At 40.8% G+C, this 25192-nt stretch overlaps 1 protein-coding gene across 28 annotated transcripts in view; it reads left to right on the forward strand.

The window, feature by feature from the left end:
- Positions 1–25192, forward strand: part of CACNA1C (calcium voltage-gated channel subunit alpha1 C) — a 617393-nt gene that overhangs the window by 410758 nt on the left and 181443 nt on the right. For all 28 annotated transcript variants that reach the window (XM_033118404.1, XM_033118415.1, XM_033118423.1 and 25 more), the window contains exon 6: positions 22610–22768. In XM_033118404.1, the coding sequence (XP_032974295.1) occupies positions 22610–22768 (159 nt within the window). The remainder of the gene's footprint in view (positions 1–22609; positions 22769–25192) is intronic.

Below are 25192 nucleotides of genomic sequence, written 5' to 3' on the forward strand. Positions count from 1 at the left end.
TTCCATGTACATTAGAGAAGAATGTATATTGTGGTGTTCTGGGATGAAAAGTTTTGTAGATATCAATTATGTCCATTTGGTCTAATGTGTCATTTAAAGCTGCTATTTCTTTATTGATTTTCTGTTTGGATAATCTATCCATTGCTGTCAATGGGATATTTGGGTCCCCTACTATTATTGTATTTTTGTCAGTTTCTCTTTTTAGTTCTGTTAGTAGTTGCTTTATATATTTTGGTGCTCTCGGGTTGGGTGCATATGTATTAATAAGTATTATGCCTTCTTGATGTAGTATCCTCTATATCATTATAAAATGTCATCTTTATCTCTTGTTACCTTTTTAAATCTTGCAATCTATTTTGTCTGATATAAATATGACTAGCCCCACTTTTCACTGGATATCATTTGCTTGGGGCATCATTTTACAGCCCTTCACTTTGAGTTTATGTTTGTCTTTGCAACTGAGATGTGTCGCCTGAAAGCAGCATATAGTTGGGTTTTGTTTTTTGATCCATCCCTCTATTCTTGCCTTTTAATTGGTGAGTTCAGTCCATTTACATTTAGGGCGATTAATGATATGTGAGGATTTCCTTCCTATAGCTGTTTTATTTTTTGTTTTCTGGTAGCTCTGTGTCTCCATTTTTTCTTTTCCCTTCTGTTTCTGTCTGTTATTTTAGTTTGGTGGTATTCTGTGGTTTTATTTCCTCTTTTTTATGTTATGTTTCTTGGTTCTAGATTGTGTGTGTGTGTGTGTGTGTGTGTGTGTGTGTGTGTGTGTGTGTGGTTACCATTAGATTAATACAAAAGAAAGTTCCATATATACAATAGTTCTTTTTCTTTTGATTGCATTTCATCTCCTTTCATGTGCAAGTTTAGTCCTTTCCCTCTCTTCTTTTATGTCTTTGTTGTCACAAAGTATTCTTTTTTATGCTAGGTGTTCATTGCCAAATTGCAGTAGCTATTGTCTTTTTTAAATGCTTTTCCCTTCTTTAACTTTTATGTTATACAGAAGGTGCCAAAAAATGTATACACATTTTAAGAAAGGAAAAAACTATATTAAAATTACGCTGATGGCAACCACTTTGAGCACCTCTTTTAATTGTAGAAGTCAAAACTGACTTGTATTCATCTTTTTTTATTGGTGTATTTTGAGTATTACAATTTTAATACAGTTCTCTCCTTTCTCAAAATGTGTATACATTTTTTTGGCACCCTCTGTATTTAAGAGTTTAATACTCTATTTTGAACAAGGCTTGCAATTTCCTGCTTCTATTTGTCTATTAGTCATCTTACTCAGAGTTTTGTATCATTTTTCTTTTTGTTTCAGGTATTTCTTGTAAAGCAAGTCTTGTGGTGGTAAATTTGCTCAGCTTCTGTATGTCTGGAAAAGTCTTTAGTTCTCCTTCATAAGTGAGACATTACTTTGCTTGATATATTATTCTTGGCTGATAATTTCTCTCTTTCAATAATTTGAATATTTGGTTCCACTCCCTTCTAGCTTATAGGGATTCTGCTGAAAAACCTGATGATAATCTAATGGGATTTCCTTTAATAGGTTACTGTCTTCTTTTCCCTGGCTGCCTTGACGATTCTTTCTTTGTCATTAATTTTGGCAGTTTTAATATAATGTGCCTTGGAAAACTTCTTTTTGAATTGAGATAATTAGGTGTTTTGTTATCACTTGGATTCAAGGATCCAGTTCTTTCCATACGTTTGGGAAGTTCTCATTAATTATTCATTTGAATAGGCTGTCTGTTCCCTTCTCCTACTCTTCTCCTTCTGGTATACCCATTATTCTCATAAGGCTTTTTCTAATAGAGTTAGAAAGTTCTCAGACAGGTCTTTAACTTTTGTTTGTTTGTTTGTTTGCTTGTTTTTACTCTTGATTCTCTCTCTTCTTCTGGTCTCCCCAGTGGGTTTAACTGCAATGAGTACAGACCATTTAGGCTGGAAAGGTTTTTATCAGCTCTTTTCCAATCTGCCAAGTGAGAATTTTACTGCTGGGTGTGCCACAGGGTGGTGGGGTGGGAGGTTTCCCATGGCCACAGAATCCTTTGTCTTGTGATGGTGGGGTGTGGAATACTGTGACCCTTTGCACCATTTCTCTGCCCCTGACCCTGAGCCCAGCTTTAATGTGTGGCAACGCCACCCCACCCGATTACTGTCTCTGTCCCTCCAGTTTGCCCAGTGGGGGTTGCATCCTGACCCTTCACTGCTATCACATCCACTCGAGTCACAGGGAGTGCTGGACAGTGCCACAACCTCAGTCTCTGTCCTTCCCCACCCCCATCCTGTCTACTATATTCGCTCTAATATGCCACCTTCAGATGTCTCAATGCATGGTTCTCTCAGACATATTTGTGTGTTGAGCAGGGAATTCTTTGTTGAATTATAGCTGTCCAACTTGTTGTAACTTCAAAGGAAGAGATCTGAAGGTCCTCTCATGCCACCATACTGCTTACGTCCTCTGAAGAATATTTTCGCTGGATATAGAATTTTTGGTTGATAGGTTTGTTTGTTTTTCCCCAGAACCTTAAAAATGTTATTCCATTTTCTCCTGGCCTCCATTATCTCTGATGATAAGTCATTGATGTTCTAGCATGCTTTCCTGTACATGTTGCCTTTTCTTGACTGCTTTCTAGATTTTCTCTCTATCTTTGGGTTTCAGCATTTGACTATGATGTGCAGGATTGTTTTTCATGATATTTGTCCTGCTTAGAGTTTGCTAAGCTTCTCAGATTCATCCATAAATTGGAGATTTTCGTTAAGTTTGGGAAGTTTGGGGTTATTATTTCTTCAAATATTTTTTGTGCTCCAATCTCACTCTTCTCTTCCTGCAACTCCAGTTACACTTATGTTTGGCCATTTTACTTTGTCTCATTGGTCCCTAAGGCTTTGTTCAGTTTTCTTCTGTCTTTTTTTCTGTGTGTCCCACAGATTGAATAATTTCTGTTGCTTATTCTTTCAGTTCATGGACTTTTTCCTCTGCCATCTCCATCTCCATTAAGCTGATTCAATGACTTTTTCACTTCAATTACTTGTCAGTTAAATAAATTCCATTTGGTTCCTTTTTATAGTTTTCATTTATCTGTGGAATTCCCTATTTGTTCTCTCTTTAAGACCATATACTCCTTTAATTCTTTTAATATATGTTCTTTTAATTCTTTAAACTATTTTAAAATCCTTGTTTCCTAAGTCCAACATCTGAGCAATTTCATTTTAAGCTCCCTATTGACCATGGGTGTTGTTTTTTTTAAAATATGTATCACATTTTCCCATTTCTTTATGTGTCTAGTGATTTTTTTTTCTGAATACTAGAATATTGAATAATATGTTACAGAGACCTCGATTTCTATCATCTTCCTAAGAGTGTTCATTCTTCAGCAGGCATTTCAATTACTGGCTGATAACCATGAACTTGTATAGGCTTGGTTTTGCACTTTTTGGTGCAGATCAATTGAAAGCCCAAGATGCTCAACTTCCAAACTTCATTTCACCTCCAGGTCTTGTCAAACCTTGGATTTGGGCTTGTCAGGATGCGACTAGAGTAGGTTTTACTCTAGTAGGATAAGGTCCTTTCTCCTAAGGTCTGCCGTTTCTGGTGTATCAGGTGATTGGCCAGGCTATTAATGAGATGTTAACTAAATTTCTCCACTATGGCAGAGCCAGAATGCCAACCTACTGACACTACTGTTTCCTCAGCACTGCTTAACATAGAGTATCTCTTCTCTGCTTTCAATCCTATAGCATATGCTATCTTATAGGCCTCAGTGGTTTCACCCTGCACATATATGACCCATCTCTAAGCCATGGACACATAGGAAACCCCTATACAAACTTCTGGGGCCCCTTAGCTGCCTACTCTCTGATGCCCCACCACAGATACTTCAGCTGCCCAAATTCTGGTCTGATCTTGCCTTCCCAGATCAGCAGGACTGCAGTGGTCTGTTGGCTTCAACTATAGCAGTTTGTGCTACAGTGAGGAAATTGTTACCAGTCAGAGAACCAGAGTGATTATAGTGTTCACTCCATGAATTTTAATTCTTTTAGGGATTACAGCCCTGTTCTGCTTTATGTCCACTTTCTGAAAACAGTTGCCACTTACATTTTTTGTCCAGTTTTTTAATGTTGAAAGGGCTCATCTGGTTCTAGTTCCTCCAAAATGGCTGGAAATGGAAGTGTATTTGATTTTTAAATTACAAAAAGAATGACTAATACATTAGCAGATGTGAGGTATTTCCCAAACATTATGTAAATTATATATGAACTGTCTTATGTAGTATATAATATAGTGCTATGTTGTATTATATAATTTATATATGAATTCATTTGACGCACATTTATTGAGGATTTATGGTGTATAAGGCACCATAGAATTTGGAAGATAAGGTACTAGAATATTCCTTATGTGGGGTATTGGCCATTTGTTTTAATGTTTAATTTTTTAATGAGATATAATTGACATACAACCTTATGTTAGTTTCAAGTGTAACACAGAATAATTCAACACTTGAAGTATACACTGTGAAATGATCACCACAATAAGTCTAGTCACCATATATCACCATAAAAAATTACAAAAAACTTTTTCCTGCTGATGAGAACTTTCAAAATTCACTCTCCCAGCAATTTTCAAATATGTACCATATACCATTGACTATAGTTACCATGCCACACACCACATCCCATAAACAATTTGTTTCACAACTAGAATTTTGACCCTAACCATACTCTTCACAATGCCCCAACCCCCGGGCAACCACCACTCTGTTCTCCGTATCCATGAGTTTTTTGTTTTGTTTTGTTTTGTTTTTATTCACTTGCTTGATTTTTTAGATTCCATGTATAAGTGAGATAATACAGTATTTGTCTTTCTCTATCTGACTTATTTCACTTAGCACAATGTCCTGAAGGTCCATCCATGTTGTCTCAAATGGCAAGATTTTATTCTTTCCTATGGGGGAGTAGTATTCCAGTGTGTGTGTGTGTCACATCTTCTTTATCCACTCACACATCGATAGACACTTAGGTTGTTTGGTCAACCATATTTTGGCTACAATGAACATAGAGATGCACATATCTTTTCAAATCAGTGTTGTTGTTTTCTTCGGATAAATACCCAGAAGTGGAATAGCTGGATCATTGGTAGTTCTATTTTTAATTTTTTTTAGGAACTTCCATACTCTTTCCATACTGGCTGCACCAATTTACATTTCCATCAACAATGCACAAGTGTTCCCTTTTCTCCACATCTTCACCAACACTTGTTATTTCTTGTCTTTTTGGTAATAGCCATTCTAACAAATGTGAGGTGATATCTCTTGTGGTTTTGATTTGTATTTCCCTATGATTAGTGATGTTTGCATGTGTCTGTTGGCTAACTGTATGTCTTCTTTGGAAAAATGCCTATTCAGATTTTCTGCTCATTTTTTAATTCGATTGTTTGACTTTTTTGCTATTGAGTTGTGTAAGTTCTTTATATTTGGGAGCTCTCTACCCCTTACCAGATATATGATTTGCAAATATTTTCTCCCATTCAGCAGGTTGCCTTTTCATTTTTCTTTTTCTTTTTTTTTTTTTTTTTTATGGTTTCTTTGCTGCACAGAAGCTTTTTAGTTTGATGCAGTCCCACTTGTTTATTTTTGCTTTTGTTGCCTTTGCTTTTGGAATCAGACCCCCCCCAAAAAAAAAAATCATCAAAATGGATGTCAAGGATCTTACTACCTATGTTTTCTTCTAGGAGTTTTATAGTTTCAGGTCTTACATGCAAGTCTTTAATCCAGTTTGAGTTAATTTTTATATATGATGTAACATAGTGGTCCAGTTTCATTCTTTTGCATGTAGCTGTTTTTCCAGCACCATTTATTGAAAGGCTATCCTTTCCCCATAGTATATTATTGCCTCCTTTCTCATAAATTGGCCGTATATGTGTGGGTTTATTTCTGGGCTCTCTATTCTGTTTCATTAATCTATGTGTCTGTTTTTATGCCAATATCATACTGTTTTGATTACTATAACTTTGTAATATACTTTAATATCAGAGACTGTGATGCCTCAAGCTTTATTCTTCTTAATATTGCCTTGGCTATTCAGGGTCTCTTCTGGTTCCATACAAATTTTAGGATTGTTTGTTCTATTTCTATAAAAAATATTTTGGGGGTTTTGATAAGGATTACATTGAATCTGTAAATTGCTTTAGGTAATATGGACATTTTAATAATATTAATTCTTCCCATCCATGAGCATTGGACTATCTTTTCATTTATTTGTGTCTTCTTCAGTTTATTTCATCAATGTCTTATAGTTTTCAAGGTACAGATCTTTCACCTCCTTGGCAAAATTTATTTCTAGGTATTTTATTCTTTTTTATGAAATTGTATTTTCTTCTTTCTTTTTTTTTAATTTAAGTTTATTGGGGTGACAATTGTTAGTAAAGGTAAAGAGAGGGTGGTAGATGATGCAATTGTAAATGGATTGTTTTCTTCATTTCTCTTTCTGAGAAATTAAAAAATTAACACTTGTCAGTGTATAGAAATGCAGCAGATTTTTGTATGTTGATTTTGTACCTTCAACTTTACTGAATTTATTTATTAATTCTAAGTTTTTTGTTGGCACCTTTAGGGCTTTCTACATATAAAATCATGTTATCCTCAAATAGTGACAATTTCACGTCTTACTTTCCAATTTGGATGCCTTTTATTTTTTTTCTTGGTAGGACTTCCTTGGTAGGAATATGTTGAATAAAAGTGGTGAGAGTAGGTATTTTTATCCTGTTACTCATCTTAGAGGAAAAACTTTTCAGCTTTTCACCATTGAATATAATGTTAGATGTGAGTTTGTTATATATGGCCTTTATTATTTTGAGGTTTGTTCCCTCTATACCTGTTTTGTTGAGAGTTTTTATCATAACTGTATGTTGAATTTTTTTAAATGCTTTTTCTGCATCTATTGAGATGATTGTGTGATTTTTTACCCTTCGTTTTGTTAAGGTAGTGTATCACATTGATTGATTTGCAGAGTTGAACCATTCTTGCAATTCTGGAATAAGTACCACATGACCGGGATGTCTGATCCTTTTAATGTATTGTTTAACTTGGTTTGCTAATATTTTGTTGAGGATTTTTGCATCTATGCTCAACAGGGTTATTAACCTGTAATTTTCTTTTCTTTCTTTTCTTCTTCTTCTTCTTCTTCTCCTTCTCCTTCTCATTCTTTTTGGTGTGTGTGTGTGTTGTGTGTGTGTGTGTGTGTATGTGTCCTTGTTTGGTTTTGGTATCAGAATAATGTTGGCCTTGTAAAATGAGTTTGGAAGTATTCCCTCCTCTTCGATGTTTTGCAAGCATTTGAAAAGGATAGGTATTAAATCTTCTTTAAATGTTTGGTAGAATTCACCAGTGAAATCATCTGATCCTGGACTTTTGTTTTTTGGGAGGTTTTTTTAATTATTAATTCAATCTCCTTACTAGTAATAATCTACTCAGATACTCTATTTTTTCATGATTCAGTCTTGGAAGATTATGTTTCTAGGAATTTATTTATTTCTTCTAGGTTGTCCAATTTGTTGGCATATACTTCTTGATAGTAGTCTCTTGTGATCCTTTGTATTTCTGTGGTATCAGTTGTAACTTTTATTTCTGACTTTATTTGAGCCCTTTCTTTTTTCTTGGTGAGTCTAGCTAAACATTTATCAATTTGGTTTATTTTTTCAAAGAGCCACTTCTTATTTTGTTGATCTTTACTACTGTCTTTTTAATCTCGATTTAATTTACTTTAACTTTGATCTTTGTTATTTCCTTCCTTCTACTAACTTTAGATTCTTTTTGTTCTTCCTTTTCCAGTTTCTAGAAGTATAAAGTTAGATTGTTATTTGAGAGTTTTCTTATTTCTTGAAGTAGCCTGTATTGCTATAAGCTTCCCTTTTAGAACTGCTTTTGCTGCTTTTGCAGCATCCCATAGATTTTGGTATGTTGTATTGCCATTTTTATTTGTCTCAAGGAAATTTTAAAATTTCTCCTTTGATTTCTTTGATTTCTTGACCTGTTGGTTGTTCAGTAGCATGTTATTTAATCTCCACATATTTGTGTTTTTCAGTTTTCTTCTTATGATTAATATCTAGTTTCATACCATTGTAGTCTGAAGAGAGAGTTGATATGATTTCAATCCTCTTAAGTATTGAGACTTATTTTGTGGCCTAATATGTGATCTATCCTGGAAAATGTTTTATGTTCTTGAGGAGAATGTGTATTTTGCTGTTTTTGGATGGACTCTTCTGTAAATACCTATCAAGTTCATATGATCTAATGCGTCATTTAAGGTCAATGTTTCTTTATTGATTTTCTGTTTGGATGATCTATCCATTGATGTAAGTGGGGTATGAAACCCCCTATTATTGTGTTGCTGTAAATTTTTCCGTTTAGGTATGTTAAGTTTTACTTTGTATATTTATGTGCTCCTATGTTGGTACATTAATATTTACAAATGTTATATCCTCTTGTTGGATTGACACCTTTATCATTATATAATGATATATCTATCTATCTATCTACCTATCTATATATATTTATTTATATATATATCTTTGTCTTTTATTACAGTCTTTGTTTTAAAGTCTATTTTGTCTGATGTAAGTATAGCTGTCCCAGATTTCTTTTGGTTTCCATTTGTGTGGAACATCTTTTTCCATCTCTTCACTTTTAGTCTCTGTTTCTTACATCTGAAGTGAGTCTCTTATAGGCCACATATAGATGGATCTTGGGTTTTGTTTCATTTGTTGTTGTTTTTTTAAATCCATTTAGCTACTCTATGCCTTTTGATTAGGGAATTTAGTCCACTTATATTTGATGTAATTACTGATAGATATGTACTTGTTGCCATTTTGTTAAAAAATTTTTTCTGGCTATTTTGTAGCTCCTCTGTTCCTTTCTTCTCCAGCTCTCTTCCCTTGTTCTTTGATTACTTTCTTTTAGTGTTATACTTAAATTCCTTTCTTATCTTTTGTGTATCTACTATAGATCTTTGCTTTGTGATTAACATGAGTTTCACATATAACAGCATATATATATAGATAGATAGATAGATAGATAGATAGATTACATATATATATGTAATCTATTTTAAGTTAGTAGCAAGTTAAGTTTGAATGCATTCTAAAACTCTACATTTTTACTTTTTATTTGATTTTTGATGTCACATTTTACATCTTTTTATTTTGTGTATCCTTTAACTGATTATTGTAGTTATAGTAATTTTTACTGCTTTTGTCTTTTAAGCTTCATAGTAGCGTTATAAATGATTCATCCTATATCTACATATATATATATATATAGATATAGGATGAATCATATATATGTGTGTGTGTGTGTGTGTGTGTGTATATATATATATATATATTTATATTTACCTTTACCAGTGAGATTTACACTTTCATATGTTTTTCTGTTATTAAGTAATGCCCTTTATTTTCAGCAAAGAAGTTTTTTAACATTTATTATAAGGTTGGTTTAGTGTTAATAAACTCTTTTACCTTTTGCTTTTCTGGAAAAGTCTTTGTCCTGCAATCCTGAATGATAACTTTCCCAGGTAGAATATTCTTGGTTGGAAATTTTTTTTCCTTTCAGCATTTTGAATATATATCATGCCACTCCCTTCTGGCTTGCAAAGTTTCTGCTAAAAAATCTCCTGATAGTTTTATGGGGGTTCCCTTGTATATAACAAGTTGTTTTTCTCTTGCTGCTTTTAAGGTTCTTTCCTTGTATTTAACTTTTGACACTTTAATTATAATGTGTCTTGGCATGGATTTGGCAGGGGATGGGGGGGGTTTCCTTTTATTTGGAACTTTCTGGGCTTCCTGGATCTGGATGTCTGTTTCCGTCTTCATATTAGGAAAGTTTTCAGCTATTAGTACCTCAAACAGGTTTTCTACCACTTTGTCTCTCTCTTCTCCTTCTGGGACCCCTATAATGCAAGAGTTATTCTGCTTCATGCTGTCCCATAGGTCCCTTAAGCTATCTCCACTGTAAAAAATTTTCCTTTTCTTTTTGCTGTATTATTTTGGTAAGTTCCACTGTCTTCTAGATCACTGATCCTTCTGCTTCATCTAATCTTCTGTAGAACCATTCTAGTGTACTTTTTAGTTCAGTTTTTGTATTCTTCAGCTCTGTTACTTCTGTTTAGTATTTTCTTGTATTTTCTATTTCTTTGTTGAAATTCTCACTGTGTTCATTCATTCTTCTCCCAAGTTCATTGTGCGTCTTTATGACCATTACTTTAAACACTTTATCAGGTAAATTACTTATCTCTGTTTCGTTAAGTTTTGTTTTCCTGAGGTTTTATCTTGTCCTTTCATTTAGAACTTATTCTCCCGCTTCCTCATTTTTCATGACTCGCTTTATTTGTTTCTGCATATTAAACAAAATAGTTACCTCTCCCAGTGTTGAAGGAGTGTCCTTGTATAGGAAATGAACCTTATCTTTCAGGGTTCTCTAGCTTTGGTTGTCTCTCAAACCATTGCAGTTGTTTAAGAAAACTTATTTATTCTAGATAGGGCCCAGTTGTTGAGAGCATACCAAGATCTGTCATTAGTCCAAAGGATGGGATCTTAGTCAGCACCTATCTTCAGGCTGATTGAAATCCAGACCCTCAGACCGTAACTTTTAAGTATCTTAAAGTCTTATAGGACCACAATTGTAAGCCCTGTGGCCCACAGACCAGAAAATCTGGAGGTATTTCCCTGGGTGACAGTTACAAAAATTGGGGCTTCTGACCTCCCCTTTTTGGGAAGGTGCCAGAAAGCTGTAGCAAACCAAGGGAGAGCACAAAGATGGTACCCACCAGCTTCTGTTCCCTGAGAGCACACCCAAAACCTCTAAATACATGGCAAACCTGAAGTCTGCCCCTCAGGCTGAAGCTCCAGGACAAATAAATAGGCCTTTCTCACAGGAAGACTGAAGGTATGTTTTAGTCTTCTGTCTGTGTAGTGCCTTGTGGGTGCTAGCCTGACAAGAGCAGTCTTTCCGTTGTTACAGTGCTGTGAGATCCAGGAATGCAAGCCCCTGGCTACTAGAGCCAGGGAATCAAGGAGCATTCCTTTGTTGAGCCTTCACCCCAGCCAGCTGATAGGTGCAGGCAGGCATCAAATATGAGCTTTCCATTAGCTTACCTAACACCGTTCTTCCTGCCCTGGTGATTCCCAGCTAAGAGTCGAGGGTTTAAAGTAAGGTTGGCTTGCCTTTTTAACTCCAGCATTTACAACATGTATAATTTTGGACAATTAATTAATTTATCTGTCTTACCTAAGCCTCAGTTCATTTATCTTTATCACAATAGTTAAAGAACTAAATGAAATGATATACGTAAGGAATTTAGCGCAGTACCCAGCATATGCTGAGTCCTCAAGAAATGGGAGCTGATATCTTGTCTCCATTTTGCCATATTTATTTTTTTCTAATATGAGGATTTCTCTTATTTTTTCTCATCCCAACCTCTATTGCTATTACAAAAAAAAAAATAATTCAATATGAAGGTTGATATTTCAATTACTCTCATAGCTTTTAATTTATTAGGCAACAGAGTATCCACCATCTCTTTCCTAGGACAACAACGCTCCTTAATGTTCATCAAACCACTGTGGGATGCAGAAATTTATTAACATGGACAGGTTCAATTAAAAATAAATGAAAACATCTAATGAATAAGGACATCTTACTAATAACATTGGAAAGAAAAAAAAAAACTTGAGACTGCAGGGTAGCAATCCAGGCAAGAGTTCTTCTCTCCTTAATAGGAAGACTCTCTTCCAGTAAGCAAATGCATCAGTCACCTTTGACCCTCAGTGTGACAAATTTACTCTTTAACCCAGGAGAGAACTACCTGCCTTTCTAAGTCTAGACCTATTTTCTTTTGAAAGTCATTAAGGCTGTGAAACCATTAAAAATGTGTGTTGCTCCATTAGCCAAATGAAGGCACAAAACATGATCTGTGAGGTTCATCTTGCCTCCAGTTTCTAACCAGTCTAAACTGGTCTGTGTAGATCAGAAGTAAGCATAGTCAATCGTCATAACATGATGGTAACGATGGTGGTGGTAGTCACAACCACACAGGCTGCTAAGAGAATTCATTTCTAGACTCCTGTCAGGTATGACTTTGGAAGATAGATACCCGTAGTTGGCTGGTAAGTTAGAGTCAGAAGACATTCATCTGATCACCCTCCCTAGGAGGGGACTTCTTGCTCATAAAACTCAGAAGCCCTACGAATAGGGTAACTCCGCCTGATTGAATGGAATGGTTCTGGTAGAAATGGTTCACATAGAAAGCCGTGACAGTTTGCCAGCTACTCTAAGCACATTGTTCTGTCAGCCCTACGTTGTTCCATTCACCTCCCCCCACATCCACTCTTTACCCTTTTCCACTCTGCTCTCTAGTCAGGGGACTGGCCACATGGACAACATCAAAAGGCTGACTTGCCCTCTGGCTTCTGGTTGGTTTCATTCAATGAAGAGCAGATCAGGGGCTCAGCAGGAGGGAGGCGGGTGAGGTGAGAGTTTTTTGTCCCCCGAATCCTTCCCTGCAGGTCACCTCGGGCTAGCATCATCACAGCTCCTGTCAAGAGGGTCCTCTACACATACTGCTCTCCTTCCCACTCCCAGTAACCATATGCTTCTCACTGGAACCTACTGTCCTGATATTTGTAACCTGGTTTTATTTTTTCTATAAATAAATTTGAGTGCCTACTATGTGCAGATCATGTACACAGGGATTTGAGTCTCCCTCTATTACGGAATCACTGTGGGTTTCTGAGTAATGGGGTAATGGTGCAGAATAGGTGGGGGTGGCAGGGAACTGGAAGCAGAAAGCTCAATCGACCAATCCAGACTGGAGACATAAGGACAGCTGTGGCTGAAGTGGGAAGAATAGACATGACAGATGTTACGAATGAAGAATTATCAGCATTTGGTGAAGAATGAGCAAGGGAGACTCACAAGTTTTGAACCTCGTGGGGACAAGTTGTAGGGAGAAGGCTATGAGGTCAGGTTTATATTTCTTGAGTGGAAGAAGAGAGTAGGAGAATCCAGTAGAAATATCTAGTAGGCTTATGGAGATGCATGGCTTGAACTCAAAAGAGAAGGCAAGAAAATATAATTGCAAATTTGGACTTACCCAATGGTGAATATTGAACCTTCAGGAGAGAGTAAAGTTAATGAGTTTCCTGAGAGAGTTTAGACAGAGCCACACATGGGTCAAAGATGAACTGAGTAGAAGGGCAGAAAGAAGTTTCACCCCCTGACACATCTCACACGTCCATTCCTCTGGGAACGTTTTTTCTTACTCTCGCAGGGTAAGGTAGTCTCACCCTCCTTTATGCTTCCACAGTTTTTCCTACAAAATTCTTAGGAATATTATCACCTGCTTGTTTCCACGTCTGCCTCTCCATGCAGCTAAAAGTTCTTCGTGAGCAGGGACTGCACCTTCTTTGTCTTTGTAATATTCCTCAGACTAAAAGAGGTCCAGGGGGAGGGAGGCAAGAAGGGAGGCAAAAAACTAATTATGGAGTCGGAAGAACTAAAATTGTCCACTGTCGTGGAGACAGGAGAGAAGAAAATTTCAAAAAGAAGGGAATAATTGATGGTGTCAAACAGGTGAAAGAGAGTACTGGCCACTGCAAAGGCATGGATTGGGCAGACGGAGGCTGTAAGGTTTGAGGATGCCAGCTTGGTAAGAGTGGTAACGATACAGGACCCTTCAAGAAGGAAAGTTGATGTCCAGCTGCTCCTATCTGTAACATCGCGCAGTGGGCCGCTGTCTTCAAGTTCCTTCCATAACTCTGCTGGATAGCTTTTATTGTTGCTGGAAGGACTCAGGCCCCACCCCAGCTAGACCCAATCGGAATCTGCATTTTAACCAAATCCCAGGTGACCTATATGCACGTTCACTGTCCTAGGCTCCCACTGACAGCCTCGTCACACTCACAACAACAATGGCATTCACTAGGGGCCAGACATTGTTCTGAGCCTTGTCATGAATTAACTTTAGTCCCCACACAAACTCTATGAGGTAGGTACTATCACCATTCTCACTTTAAGAGGAGGTCAAATAGTTTGTCCAAGTCACACGGCTGAAGTGAGGCAGCCAGGATGCAACCCAGGCATTTGGCTCCAGGAGTCTCTGTGCTTTAACCACTGCACTGCACTGCCCTTCCTCCCCCATCTTCCACGGCAACTGGCAGGGTACTTCTTCGGTGCTCAGTAGGCTCACAAGTGAGGGATGTATAGCTGTCTGTGGTGACCTGGAGAAAGGCAAACTTGTGCCTTAGAGGAAGAGCTTTCTATGGTCTGGGTATACCAGTATTACGGAGGGAGGAGCTCCTCTGATAGGCAGGGCAAAGTTAAAGATAGGAGGTAGCTGAAGAGGAAAAGATTCATTCATTCTCGATTCCCCTCCCGGGAGTGGTTAGTCTTTCATCTACACATTCTCAGAGTCAGGGTCCCCGGTCCAGGTGATGTGGTCCAGGTAGCATGGGGTTTAATGGGCATGGCAAAGATGATGCTCTTGACCACCTGTTTTAACGGGAGTACGTTCCTTTCAGACAAGCATCCAGTTCCCAGGTGAGGCTGCGCAGGAAGATTAGAATTGGCTCACCATGTAGCAACTCTATCATTTGGTTTTAATTTGGTTAATCTGGAAGGTATAACTCACATTGGTGGGGCCAGCCTCTCAGTTAATCATCACTCGGCTAATCAGACCTCTGGATTAAGCCGGGTGTTTTCCTGGCTGCCATTCTGGGAGGAGAGGACAACCAGCCTAAGTGAAGAAGTTGATGCCTAACCTCCCCGGTCCTGGGCGAGGGGTGTGTCCTCTTAATGACAGCCCTGCCTCACTGCAGGGTCCTGAGTCAGCTGCAAAACCATGAGTAACTCCACTGGAAAGCACTGACTGCATCAGGAATGGGGTCTGTCCCATTTTGGAAGAATTTCCTTCCAGGTTTGAGGTTAGCAGGACATCTCTTTCCATGAAGGCTTGCTGGTTGGCAACATCTTAGGTGGTGCACAACTCTCCAATTGGATGGAGTCAACCGAGAGCTTGGTGGTAAAGGTGGCCCCCCCAAAACTCAGTAGAACAGTAGAGGACTTTTAGCCAATCCCCTGCCTTTCTCTGCAGTGTAGGGTGAGGGTTATGTGTATTTTCAACATTCCACAAATAAATAAGTTGTCAGCACAGCCTTTTTCATGTGCTTCTGAATTGTTTTCTCTAAAAGTGAAAGTGATTTCTGCTTCCTCAGACTTTGAACAGAAGCAGTTAAGTGGTTTCCCAAATCTCCTTCCAGTAGTTTGTTTTAAGAGGCAGAACAAAATCAAGGAAAAAACGTGAGGCTGACAGTTGGGAGCCGTGGGTCTTCAATGAGTCTACAAAGTCATCCAGGCAACTTTCCTCACCTGGAACTTTCAGGTGCCTCTGCCTGGACCCGCCCCCCTGCCCACTCACCTGGCCAGGTCCTCTTCATCTTCATTGTTCAGCCTTCAGCTCAAGCACCCCTTGGTGAGGAAGCCTTCCTCTACCCTCTGTGCTAAAGGAGGTTGCTTATGATGCCCTTTTCTGTTCTATTAAAGCTCTCAGCAGTTTGCAAGCATGTATCAATGGTATGATTATTCGATGGATGTTTGGTTTCCATTACAAACTCTCTGAGGGCAAGGCCTGAGGGACTTTTATTCACCACTGTATCCCCTCCCCCAACACAGCAGGTGGCCCATAGAACATAGCTCAATAAACATCCATTGAAGGAATGAAAATTAAGGCATCAAGTTAGGTGACCCCAAAGTTGTCTTCCTGTAGTGCAGGGGATCCTGCGGACTATGCCAAGTGTCATGTGGGGCGGCCTGCAGGGTCTCAGCTCTCACTCCCCACATAAGAACGCAGGACATGGTGAGGCCAAACAGGAACACCCACGGAGCCATAGGTAGGGGAGTCACACCACTATACTCTCACTGGCGGCTAGATTGAAGACACAGGAACCAGGAGCAACACAATTCTCAACCCTCACTGCGCCGCTTGCAGACTCAGCCACCATCTTCTTGCTAGCTCCCCATTTTCTTTTCTGCTAGCCTAGCCACGGCAGTTATATTCATGGCTAATGGCTCACTGGTTACAGCTGACGGCCAACTAGCCACAGCTGCTGGCCATTTGATCACAGTCGATGGCCATTTACTACCTGAGCCAGCACCTTTCTATGTGAGGCCGAGAGCCTGGAAACTGCTTTTTGGGGCTCTGTCCCCACACTTCCTGTTCTGACAAACTTTGATTCCATCTATGAGAAACTTGTACCTACCACCACCACTTAATCCAAACTTCTCCTCTAGTTCCGTGATTCTCAGCATTGTTTCTTTACAGATTCAGTGATCAGGGTTCCTTGATCATTTTTATTGCTTTTCTAATGCTTGTCTGGAATCATGGTGTCTGAATAGTTAAGAACACACCTAGCCACCAACAAAAAAGCTGTAAGTCAATGTGGAATCTAAACAATGAAATCAAATTAACACTAACAAAAATTCCCAATTGTGGTGTCTTCAATTACTTCTCCCTCTCCCCCTCCCGTTTTATACCAGAAAGACTTAAAATTTAAATTCAAAACAGGGGAGTATGGGAATAGAGTTTACATGAAAAGAACAGAGCCTATAGGCCTAGCTCTTGATCAGACAACACTTCTACACACTGTCCTTCAGTGTGTCCCACGAAGTTTTCATTCTCTCTTTTCTGAGGCTCTTACTCATAAAGTCATTTTCAAACTCCTTCCTGATATTACCCCTGGGGCCCAGAGCAGAACAAATCATCACCAAAAGCGGGGCATGGTGGGATGTTCTTTAATACAACAAGAGTGTGATGTGTCCTCAGCCATGCGTCCATCATGGCGGACTGTCTGTAACAGGCATGGAAGCACCAACTTTAGTCAACCTGGGCATTTCCAGGGTACTCTAAACATTACCTTAAAGACCGATGACAGGTTTTGCTTTCCATAATTGATGGTTTCTCTTGATAGTTTAAGAAAAATCAGAATGATTTATACACACAGACCCTCAAAGTCTTTCCTAACCTGGAATTTCCAAGTTGGACCCAGAAGGAATACATTTGCCCAGAGGGTCTTACAGCAGCATAAGAGGGAGAAAAGGAAACACCACATGTGTTAGTTAAGCTCCACCTCTGCCCTTTTCCTAATCCCAGCATTTAATGATGCCATTTCCCAAAGCCCCATCTCCCTGGAAGGTCTGGCAGCCAAAAATCTTGGGAGTTTTCCACCCACCAAGAGGATATCACCTGTCATGAACTGCAAATTAGCAGAGACTGGATTTCTAGATTATATATTAACCCCTGTGGAACCGTGTTCCAAATTTCCCAGTGTAGTTCTCATGTTAAATATTCTATCCTGTTGCCCCCATAAGTACTCATGTATTTGTCAGATCTTGTATCCTGAGTTCAGGCTAGGAAAATAGAATCATCAGATTTGTCGGCCTGTAATGATCTTGTGTCCACGGGGCATTTTATAGCAGTTCCTTCCCCGCGCTTACCTGGGGCCCATGTACTTCACCAACACGATCAGCCAGCCCTGAGGAAGGGCATAGCAATCACTTACCGGCCGTAAGCATGACCTGTCTGACAACACGTGGGTGGAAAAATGTCACTGTGTTTTCCCAATTAGAACTTGAGCTAGAGGAGCTGTTTCTGGGACAACTGTGAGCCGATTCCAAGAAGAAGCTATTAAGCATTGGAGCCTTGAAAGCCAAATTCTTATGATGGACTAGAGAGAAGGAATACCGGCCCCATGCCTTCACACACCAGCCTGGCTTCTGCCTTTCCAGGCTGGCTGGAGGGAAAGCATGCAGAAACCAGGAGCCTTCCCTGGAAATAGCCTTGGAAACGTCCAGGCTCCCCTGGAAGCAGGGACTAGGTTCTTGCACCTTCCTGGCAGATGTTGTAAGCGTGTGTTACTGCTTTATAGATGCAGATCATGGAGTCTGAGAGCCGCGGTCTATAGGGCATGGGAAGGCATTCAGCGCAGTAATGACGCCCACAGGCTCTGGAGCCGGCCACCCAGCTGTGTAACTATGGACAGGCCATTGAACCTCTTTGCCCATCTGTAAAATAGGGTGAACAATAGTATCTACTTCACAGATTGTTGCCAGGACGAGATGGAATAGTCCAAGTAGTGCTGAGAGCCTCACGTGACCCACAGGAAGTCTTCCAAATAATGGGGGTGGAGGAGGCTTTGGTGTGCTAGGACAAGCTTTTACCCGGTGGCTGAATCCCCACTAAGGCATCTCTTCCAAGAGTTTATTTAGTTAATACTTGCATACCTCTGAAGATGGAGAGCCTACTACCTCTTAAAGCATCCCACATTTACATGGGTCTGTTTCTTGGACAGTTTTTATTTGTGTTGGACCTAAATCCGTTCTGAATACTTCCTAGTTGGTCCTAGTTCCATCCCCATGGTCATACAGAATTCATGTAACTCCTTTCCTCAAAATCATAGTTTAAATCATGCGAAAATCGTTGATATTACTCTCCCTGGCTGTGCTTTTTCCCATGGCATGAGTCTTATCTTTTCCTGACAATACACCTAAGTTCCTTCTGAAGATCATTGAATGATTCCAATTCCTTCATCATGATGGTTTCTGTCTTCTGAAGGCAGCCTGTGCTTACAAATGTGATTTAGCTCCATGTTCATTGAATCACTATTATGTCCAGACACAAAGATAAGATGAGGCTCCCAGAGCTCTTCGTTAGGCAGGGAATGGCATTCTAGGCAGGGGGAACAGCAGATGCTAAGACAGGGGGGCATGAAGTCACAGAAGTTCGGACAGTTTGGTGTATTGCTGGAATTAAGGTGTAAACTAGGATCAGATGTGATCAAACTGTGACAGGAGGCAGGTGAGCTTTACCTGTAGGTAATAGGGAGTCATCAGAGGACTTAAGTAGGGAAGTGACACGTTCTAATTGGTGCTTTAGTAGAGCATTCTAACTTCAGCATGAAGATTGGTCAAAACTGAACATAGGGAGACCAACTAACTGAAGGACAAACACTAGGGGGATGGAAAGGAGGAAAATGAGTCATGGATCAAAATATCCAAAATATATACCAAAAGGCTAACAGTGGTTATGTCTGGGTGGTGTGATAATGGGTGATTTCTTTCTCTCTTTTATTTCCCTGTGTTTTCCAATTTCTCTATACTAAGTATTTTCCATTTTTTTCTGTATTTAGCATGTGTTATTTATATAGTACAAATAACTTACACTTGTCTAAAATACTTCAGAATCAAACTGGCAGGACTTGATCACTGGCTGGAACGAGGAGTCTGAGGCATCAGTCTTCCAGCCTGGGTGCTCAGGTGGGTGGTGTGGCCACCCACGGAGACCAGGACAGGGGAATAGAGCATTGCTTAGGGATTCTGTGGCATCCCTGATGGCTGAAAAGAAACCCCCACGCTGCTTTGACTTCCCTTAGGCCACTTTGCCTCCTGGGTCTGCAGGCCTCTGGGACTCCCCGGACGCGCACAGCTCTGCCTGCCAGCAGACTCATGGCAGCACAGGCCTCCAGAGTTCCATCATCGTGGCACATTGGCTTAGATTGTGTGTCACTCCTTCAATAAGCACTTACTGAGTGCTGGTCGTGTGCTCAGCACCAAGCTAAGCCTGTGCCATAAAATGATGAAAAGAGCAGACAGTTCCTGTCTTCACAAAACTCAGCCCAATGTGAGAGACAGATGAAAATGTTTAAAAAACACGTAATGAACATATAATTGGATTCAAACTGAGACTAATGCTCCAAATGAAAGGAAATGGTTCTAAGAAGACATGTTAGAAAGCAAACTTCTCTGGTCTGGGAGCTTGGGAAAGGATCCCTAGGATGAGAGACACTTAGGCAGAGACCCAAAGGGTAAATAGGAGGGAATTATGGAAACCCGTTCTAGCTGAGGGAATAGCATTTTTGGTGGCGGCTGGTGAGCAGAAGTAAGGCAAATGTGAGTCTAAAACAAAAGATGTTTGACCAGGAGTCCAGAGTGAGGGACGGGACGGAAGTGGGTGGGAAGGTGGGCGGGCAGACCCTACCGGGCATGGTAGGCATGGTAAGTTTCTGCTCTTCGTCCTCAGGGCAGACCCTCACAGTGCACAAAGGACGGTTTCCCACCCTGTATCTCCCACCATTTTCTTGCCACCCGAAGCCCTGGCACGGAAGACCTGTCCGCAAAGTCCCCTTGTGGCCCACTGTGGGGACAGAGCCAGGAGTGCAGTTTCCAGGCTCTCGGCCTCATGTGGAAAGGTGCTGGCTCAGCTAGTAAATGGCCATCAACTGTGATTGGATGGCCATCAGCTGTGGCTAGTTGGCCGTCAGCTGTAAGCAGTGAGCCATTGGTCACTAATATAACTGCCGTGGCTACGCTAGCAGCAAATGGGGGCTAGCAAGAAGGTGGTGGCTGAGCCTGCAAGCGGCAGAGTGTGGATTGCGGATTGTGTGGCTCCTGCTTCCTGTGTCTCCAACCCAGCCGCCAGCAAGAGTATAGTGGTGTGACTCCCCTACCTATGGCTCCGTGGGTGTTCCTTTTTGGCCTAGCTACATCCTGCGTTCCTACGTGGGGAGCGGGCCCGGAGACCCTGCATGACACCCTGCATGACACCCGCGTAGCCAGGATTTGGGAATTTCCCAACCCCTTCTGTGAGCAGCACTTAGAGCACTCCCCTTTCAGCAGACACCTCTGAAAGTTGCTTTGCAGTTCAGTTTTCAACTTTCTCATGGCTTCACATACTTTAACACTTCTGTGTGTACAACTTACTAATTAGTGGAATCATTTGGATCTGAAAACATCTTGTTCTAATGGGAGGCTGCAAAGCACTCTCATTAATTCACAGGTAAAATTATTCCAACTTTTCTCTGCTTTTATTTATTTATATTTTTCTCTCGCCAGCTTGGCTTAATAGTTGGGGAGAATTCTTCTAATTAGCCTTGTGAAAACCACTCTACCAGGTCACAAAGTACCAGTGACTGCTCTGGGGTCTGGGGAGCGACTCATCCTTTGTTTACCCAAAACAGAGGGCAGTAGGTGAATCCAAAGGTGAGGCTCCCAACATGCAGAGAAGCGGAAGGGTGTCTGTGGTGGATGGGTTGGTCAGAGAAGTGGAAAGATGTTTGTGGTGGGTGGGTATATCAGGTAACGACACTGAAGTGCCCTTTGTGGTGATTCAGAGGTGAGTGTCCTATCATATGGGTGTCAAAGGTGGCCCACAAGAAGGTTTTCTGCACAATAGGCCTAGATATAAGGAACAGCTGGCCCTTCCCCACATCTCTCATAGGATGTGAAGACTTGGTACTCTCACTGTTTACAGAAAGCTTTCTTGGGATGGAGGTAATCTGGAGGAGACATGCTGATGACCACCTCTCCGCCATTTGCAAATAAAAACTTGCAACATCCCCTTTAAATGAGGAGCATTCTTGGTGTGTTATTGTTGAGTTTATAAATAAGGGGGTGCTACAATAGTCCCAAAGTTCCTACAGACCTTTGGGGTACACTAATAAGCCGTCTGTGCTAAATAGGGTTTTTCATTTACTCTTTTATTTTTTCTGAAGGGATCTGGGTACTTCAATTGTTTTATTGTGGTAATATATATGTATTAAAATTTACCAGTGTGACCATTTTTAAGTGTACAGTTCCGTGGCACTAAGTACATTCACAGTGTTGTGCAACCATCACCACCATCCTTCTCTAGAACTTTCTCATCTTCCCAAACTGAAATCCCATACCCCTCAGTGGAGTTTTTGAATGGAAGGCTATAATGTTCTGAGGGAAAGTGGCCTGGTCGGATATGTGTAGGAAGAGAGATCCATTCCTGGAATCCAGAGAAGGGCCCACCGTGAGGCGGGGCCCCTCATGGAGTCTCACCAGCCAGATGTCTCCGGGGGTGTGCGTCAGTGTCAGTAAAGGAAGCCCCACCCTCCCCGATGCCGTACCACCAGGCTGATGTGTTCTATAGCAGACGGGTCAGCCATAGGCTCTTGAGTGACCAATAGATCCTTGCATGGCTATCTCTAGTCTAAAAGACTTTGAGACAGACAAAGTAGTTTAACATAAAACCTTGTTGGAAAAAATACTTCCCCCTCCCTCCCCAAAGGTTAGCAATGCTAAACTTATGTGATTTTTATTTTCTTCGAACATCTTAGTTTTGGGCATCTTGGTGGAGAAAGAGGAATATGTCTGAAGCATTAAAAGATACCTCATTTCTCTGTAATAAGATGCTGCTCTAGGAGAAAAAGATGCTATGTTGTCTCTAAGATGGGATATTAGAAAATTAGATGGTTCTGAATGAAACAGTGTGTTCTTCCCTTTGGAAGTATAGCCTCTGCCAGTCCTTTCTTTGGATGTACCTCCAAGAAAGATTTGGAGTCAGGCCAACCCAGATTTAGATTCCCGCGCTGTCACTCAGTTTCTTCATCTAAAAAACGGGGCTCATGATACATCACTGGTAGAGTTGATAAGAAATTGCATGAGATTGTGTCAGTACTGCATCCAAGACAGCATGTGGTTCAATCAATGGAAGCGGGTGTTCTCACTGTTGTTACGGTGACTTGCCCTTGTAGGTCTCCAGGTGGTTCTGAATTCCATCATCAAGGCCATGGTCCCCCTGCTGCATATCGCCCTTCTCGTGCTGTTTGTCATCATCATCTACGCTATCATCGGCCTGGAGCTCTTCATGGGGAAGATGCACAAGACCTGCTACAACCAGGAGGGCATAGCAGGTAAGGGAAGATGCTGAGTGTCCAGTTCTGGCGAGGCTTCCCCGTCTCGTCACTTTCCGTTCAGCCGGGCACACTGCCGCCACGTGACCAGCGGTGCCGGGATAGGCCCCCTCCATTCTAGTGTTCTTGCTTCCATACCATGGTTAAATGAGAGGCAGAGACTGGCATTCTTTTTCTCTTGGCAATTTTAAAATAGCTAAATTCAGGCTTTGTCCAGCACTACTAAACACTGTGTAAACGAGCTGTGCTGTTAGAGAAACCTCCCTTACCTGGAATATTTTAATTTAAGAATCGGAACTTAAATGGTGACTGTGTAGCTCTCCACTCCATCGGTCCCTCAGTGTTGCTTACCGTTCAAAGCCCTTTAAGGAAGGCAGCTTTGTCGGTAGCCAGCAGATTCTCCCATCATGACTCTGGGTTCCTTTCAGCCTTGGCAGCTGGCTCCCCTTAAGGTTTTCTGCTTCTCCATTCATAGGCAGAATCCTGGCCCTGTCTCAGGGTGGGAAGAGGATGGCGGGTGTGGAATCGCCTCCTTGCCAGCAGTGAGACATTTTTCCCTCAAGGATAAGCTTTCGCTCTACCCCATGACTTCGCAGTCCTTTCCCTTTTGAGACTTCTTTCTCCATGTTCCCTCCATAAATCAATATATTTAACAAGCAACACTGGCTCATTAAGCTCTTCCTTGAGGAAGTCTAGAATTTTGGCTTATGGAATATGCTACAAACTGCTGTCTTAAGTTACTAAAATCTCAGCTTGACCTTTAAAAAAACATTTAAACAGAAACTGACAAGACTTTTAGACAGACAAATAAAGTAGTTTAACATAAAACCTTGTTGAAAAAAATACTTCCCTCTCCCCCCCAAAGGGTTAGCAATGCTAAACTTATGTGATTTTTATTTTCTTCAAACATCTTAGTTTTGGGCATCTTGGTGGAGAAAGAGGAATATGTCTGAAGCATTAAAAGATACCTCATTTCTCTCCATCTACTGCTTCTCATTTCCTTTCAGCCCGGAATTAAATTCAATTTGACCCCTCTTGCTTTTGGGGCCCAGGAGGGACAGCATCTATACAACAAGGAGTGCAACAGATTATTCATATTCAGAAACCAAAGCAGATTACCCGATATGGATGATCTGATTTGACTGGATATATTGGTTGTTCGCAAGATTCTAGGTCACTGCCACCTGGCCACGTTCCCTAAGCAAACAAACAAAAAACTTTAAACCTATAATCACAGACACACAATTGTTTTTACTTTTTTCATGGAGAGTCTGTTTAAGATGAGACCATTTTTTCACTCTAGGGAGAATTTCCAAATTACTTGGGTCATAATTGTATAAAATAAACTATCAGGTTGAAAAAAAGTAGAAGCTGTTTAATACTGGAACAAACAGGGCTTGCCTTTAGCTAAAATTCTGAGGTTCTAGCCCTACTTAAAGAAATACCAAATAATTCATTGAATAATATTTTCCCTTTGAGTTCAAATCGTTCTTTATGTTCAGTTCGATCTGTAGCTAGCCCCAAACCAATAAATTTATATTAATTGTGTGGCTTTGTTAGAGCTCATTCTAAGTCTTGCTTAAGAGCTGGCTGTAGTATGTCTGAAGTTTATGCACTTGTATTGAAGTGATCGATGATCCGTTTGACCCAAACTCCTCAGGCAGTCACCGGGATGCCAAGTCTCAAAGACCCCCATCAATTCAGCAGTGTGTGATGGTGTAGCTCTCACCAGTAGCGTGCCAAATGCAGGAGAGTGAAATGATGAAATCCTGCCAGAGGACCAAAGATGGCAGCCCTGCCCTGTGACCCAGCGTCTGTGCCGAACTTAGCTAAGGAGCTCTGTTCCCAAAACACACAGGGCTTCTATCACCTTGCTGGGAAAATAACAAAAGTGGGCTTTCTAGGGGATCCTCTAAGAGCCTATGCTAGCAAGCAGCCTGAACGTTGGTTGGACGTCGCTGGGCTTTGTTGGGGCCTTCAGTGGCCTCACATAGCAAGAAAATGGTGAGTGTGGTAGACAGGGAGATTCAGGGCAGGACACTGTCCAGTGACAGTCTGGTGAAACAACCTCCTCAGGCCCACTAAAAGTTTAAGTAGCCTCCCTGCTTCTAGGATAAAGATGAGAACTGGCCTTGCGAGTTGCACTGGCCAATTTGGGACCATATTGTTGTCCATCCTTGACAGCAAACGGGACTAGCAAATGTACCTGGTCAGATGAACCATTACTCCAACCAGAAGACGCATCAGATTATTAATGTGAGATTTACTTTCACCCCACAAGTTCTGAAGGGAAGGTGGCTCCTGTTGTGGAAATGACCATCAGCCCTGGGAGCACGGTGTCAGAGGAAGACACCAAGAGAAGGGTTCCAAAGAGGGGAGACCTGCCAGTTCCCCCGGAAAGGTGACCTCCTCTGTGTGGAGCCA

Source organism: Rhinolophus ferrumequinum, chromosome 10, assembly GCF_004115265.2.
Source record: "Rhinolophus ferrumequinum isolate MPI-CBG mRhiFer1 chromosome 10, mRhiFer1_v1.p, whole genome shotgun sequence".
In the NCBI taxonomy this organism is placed as follows: Eukaryota; Metazoa; Chordata; class Mammalia; order Chiroptera; family Rhinolophidae; genus Rhinolophus; species Rhinolophus ferrumequinum.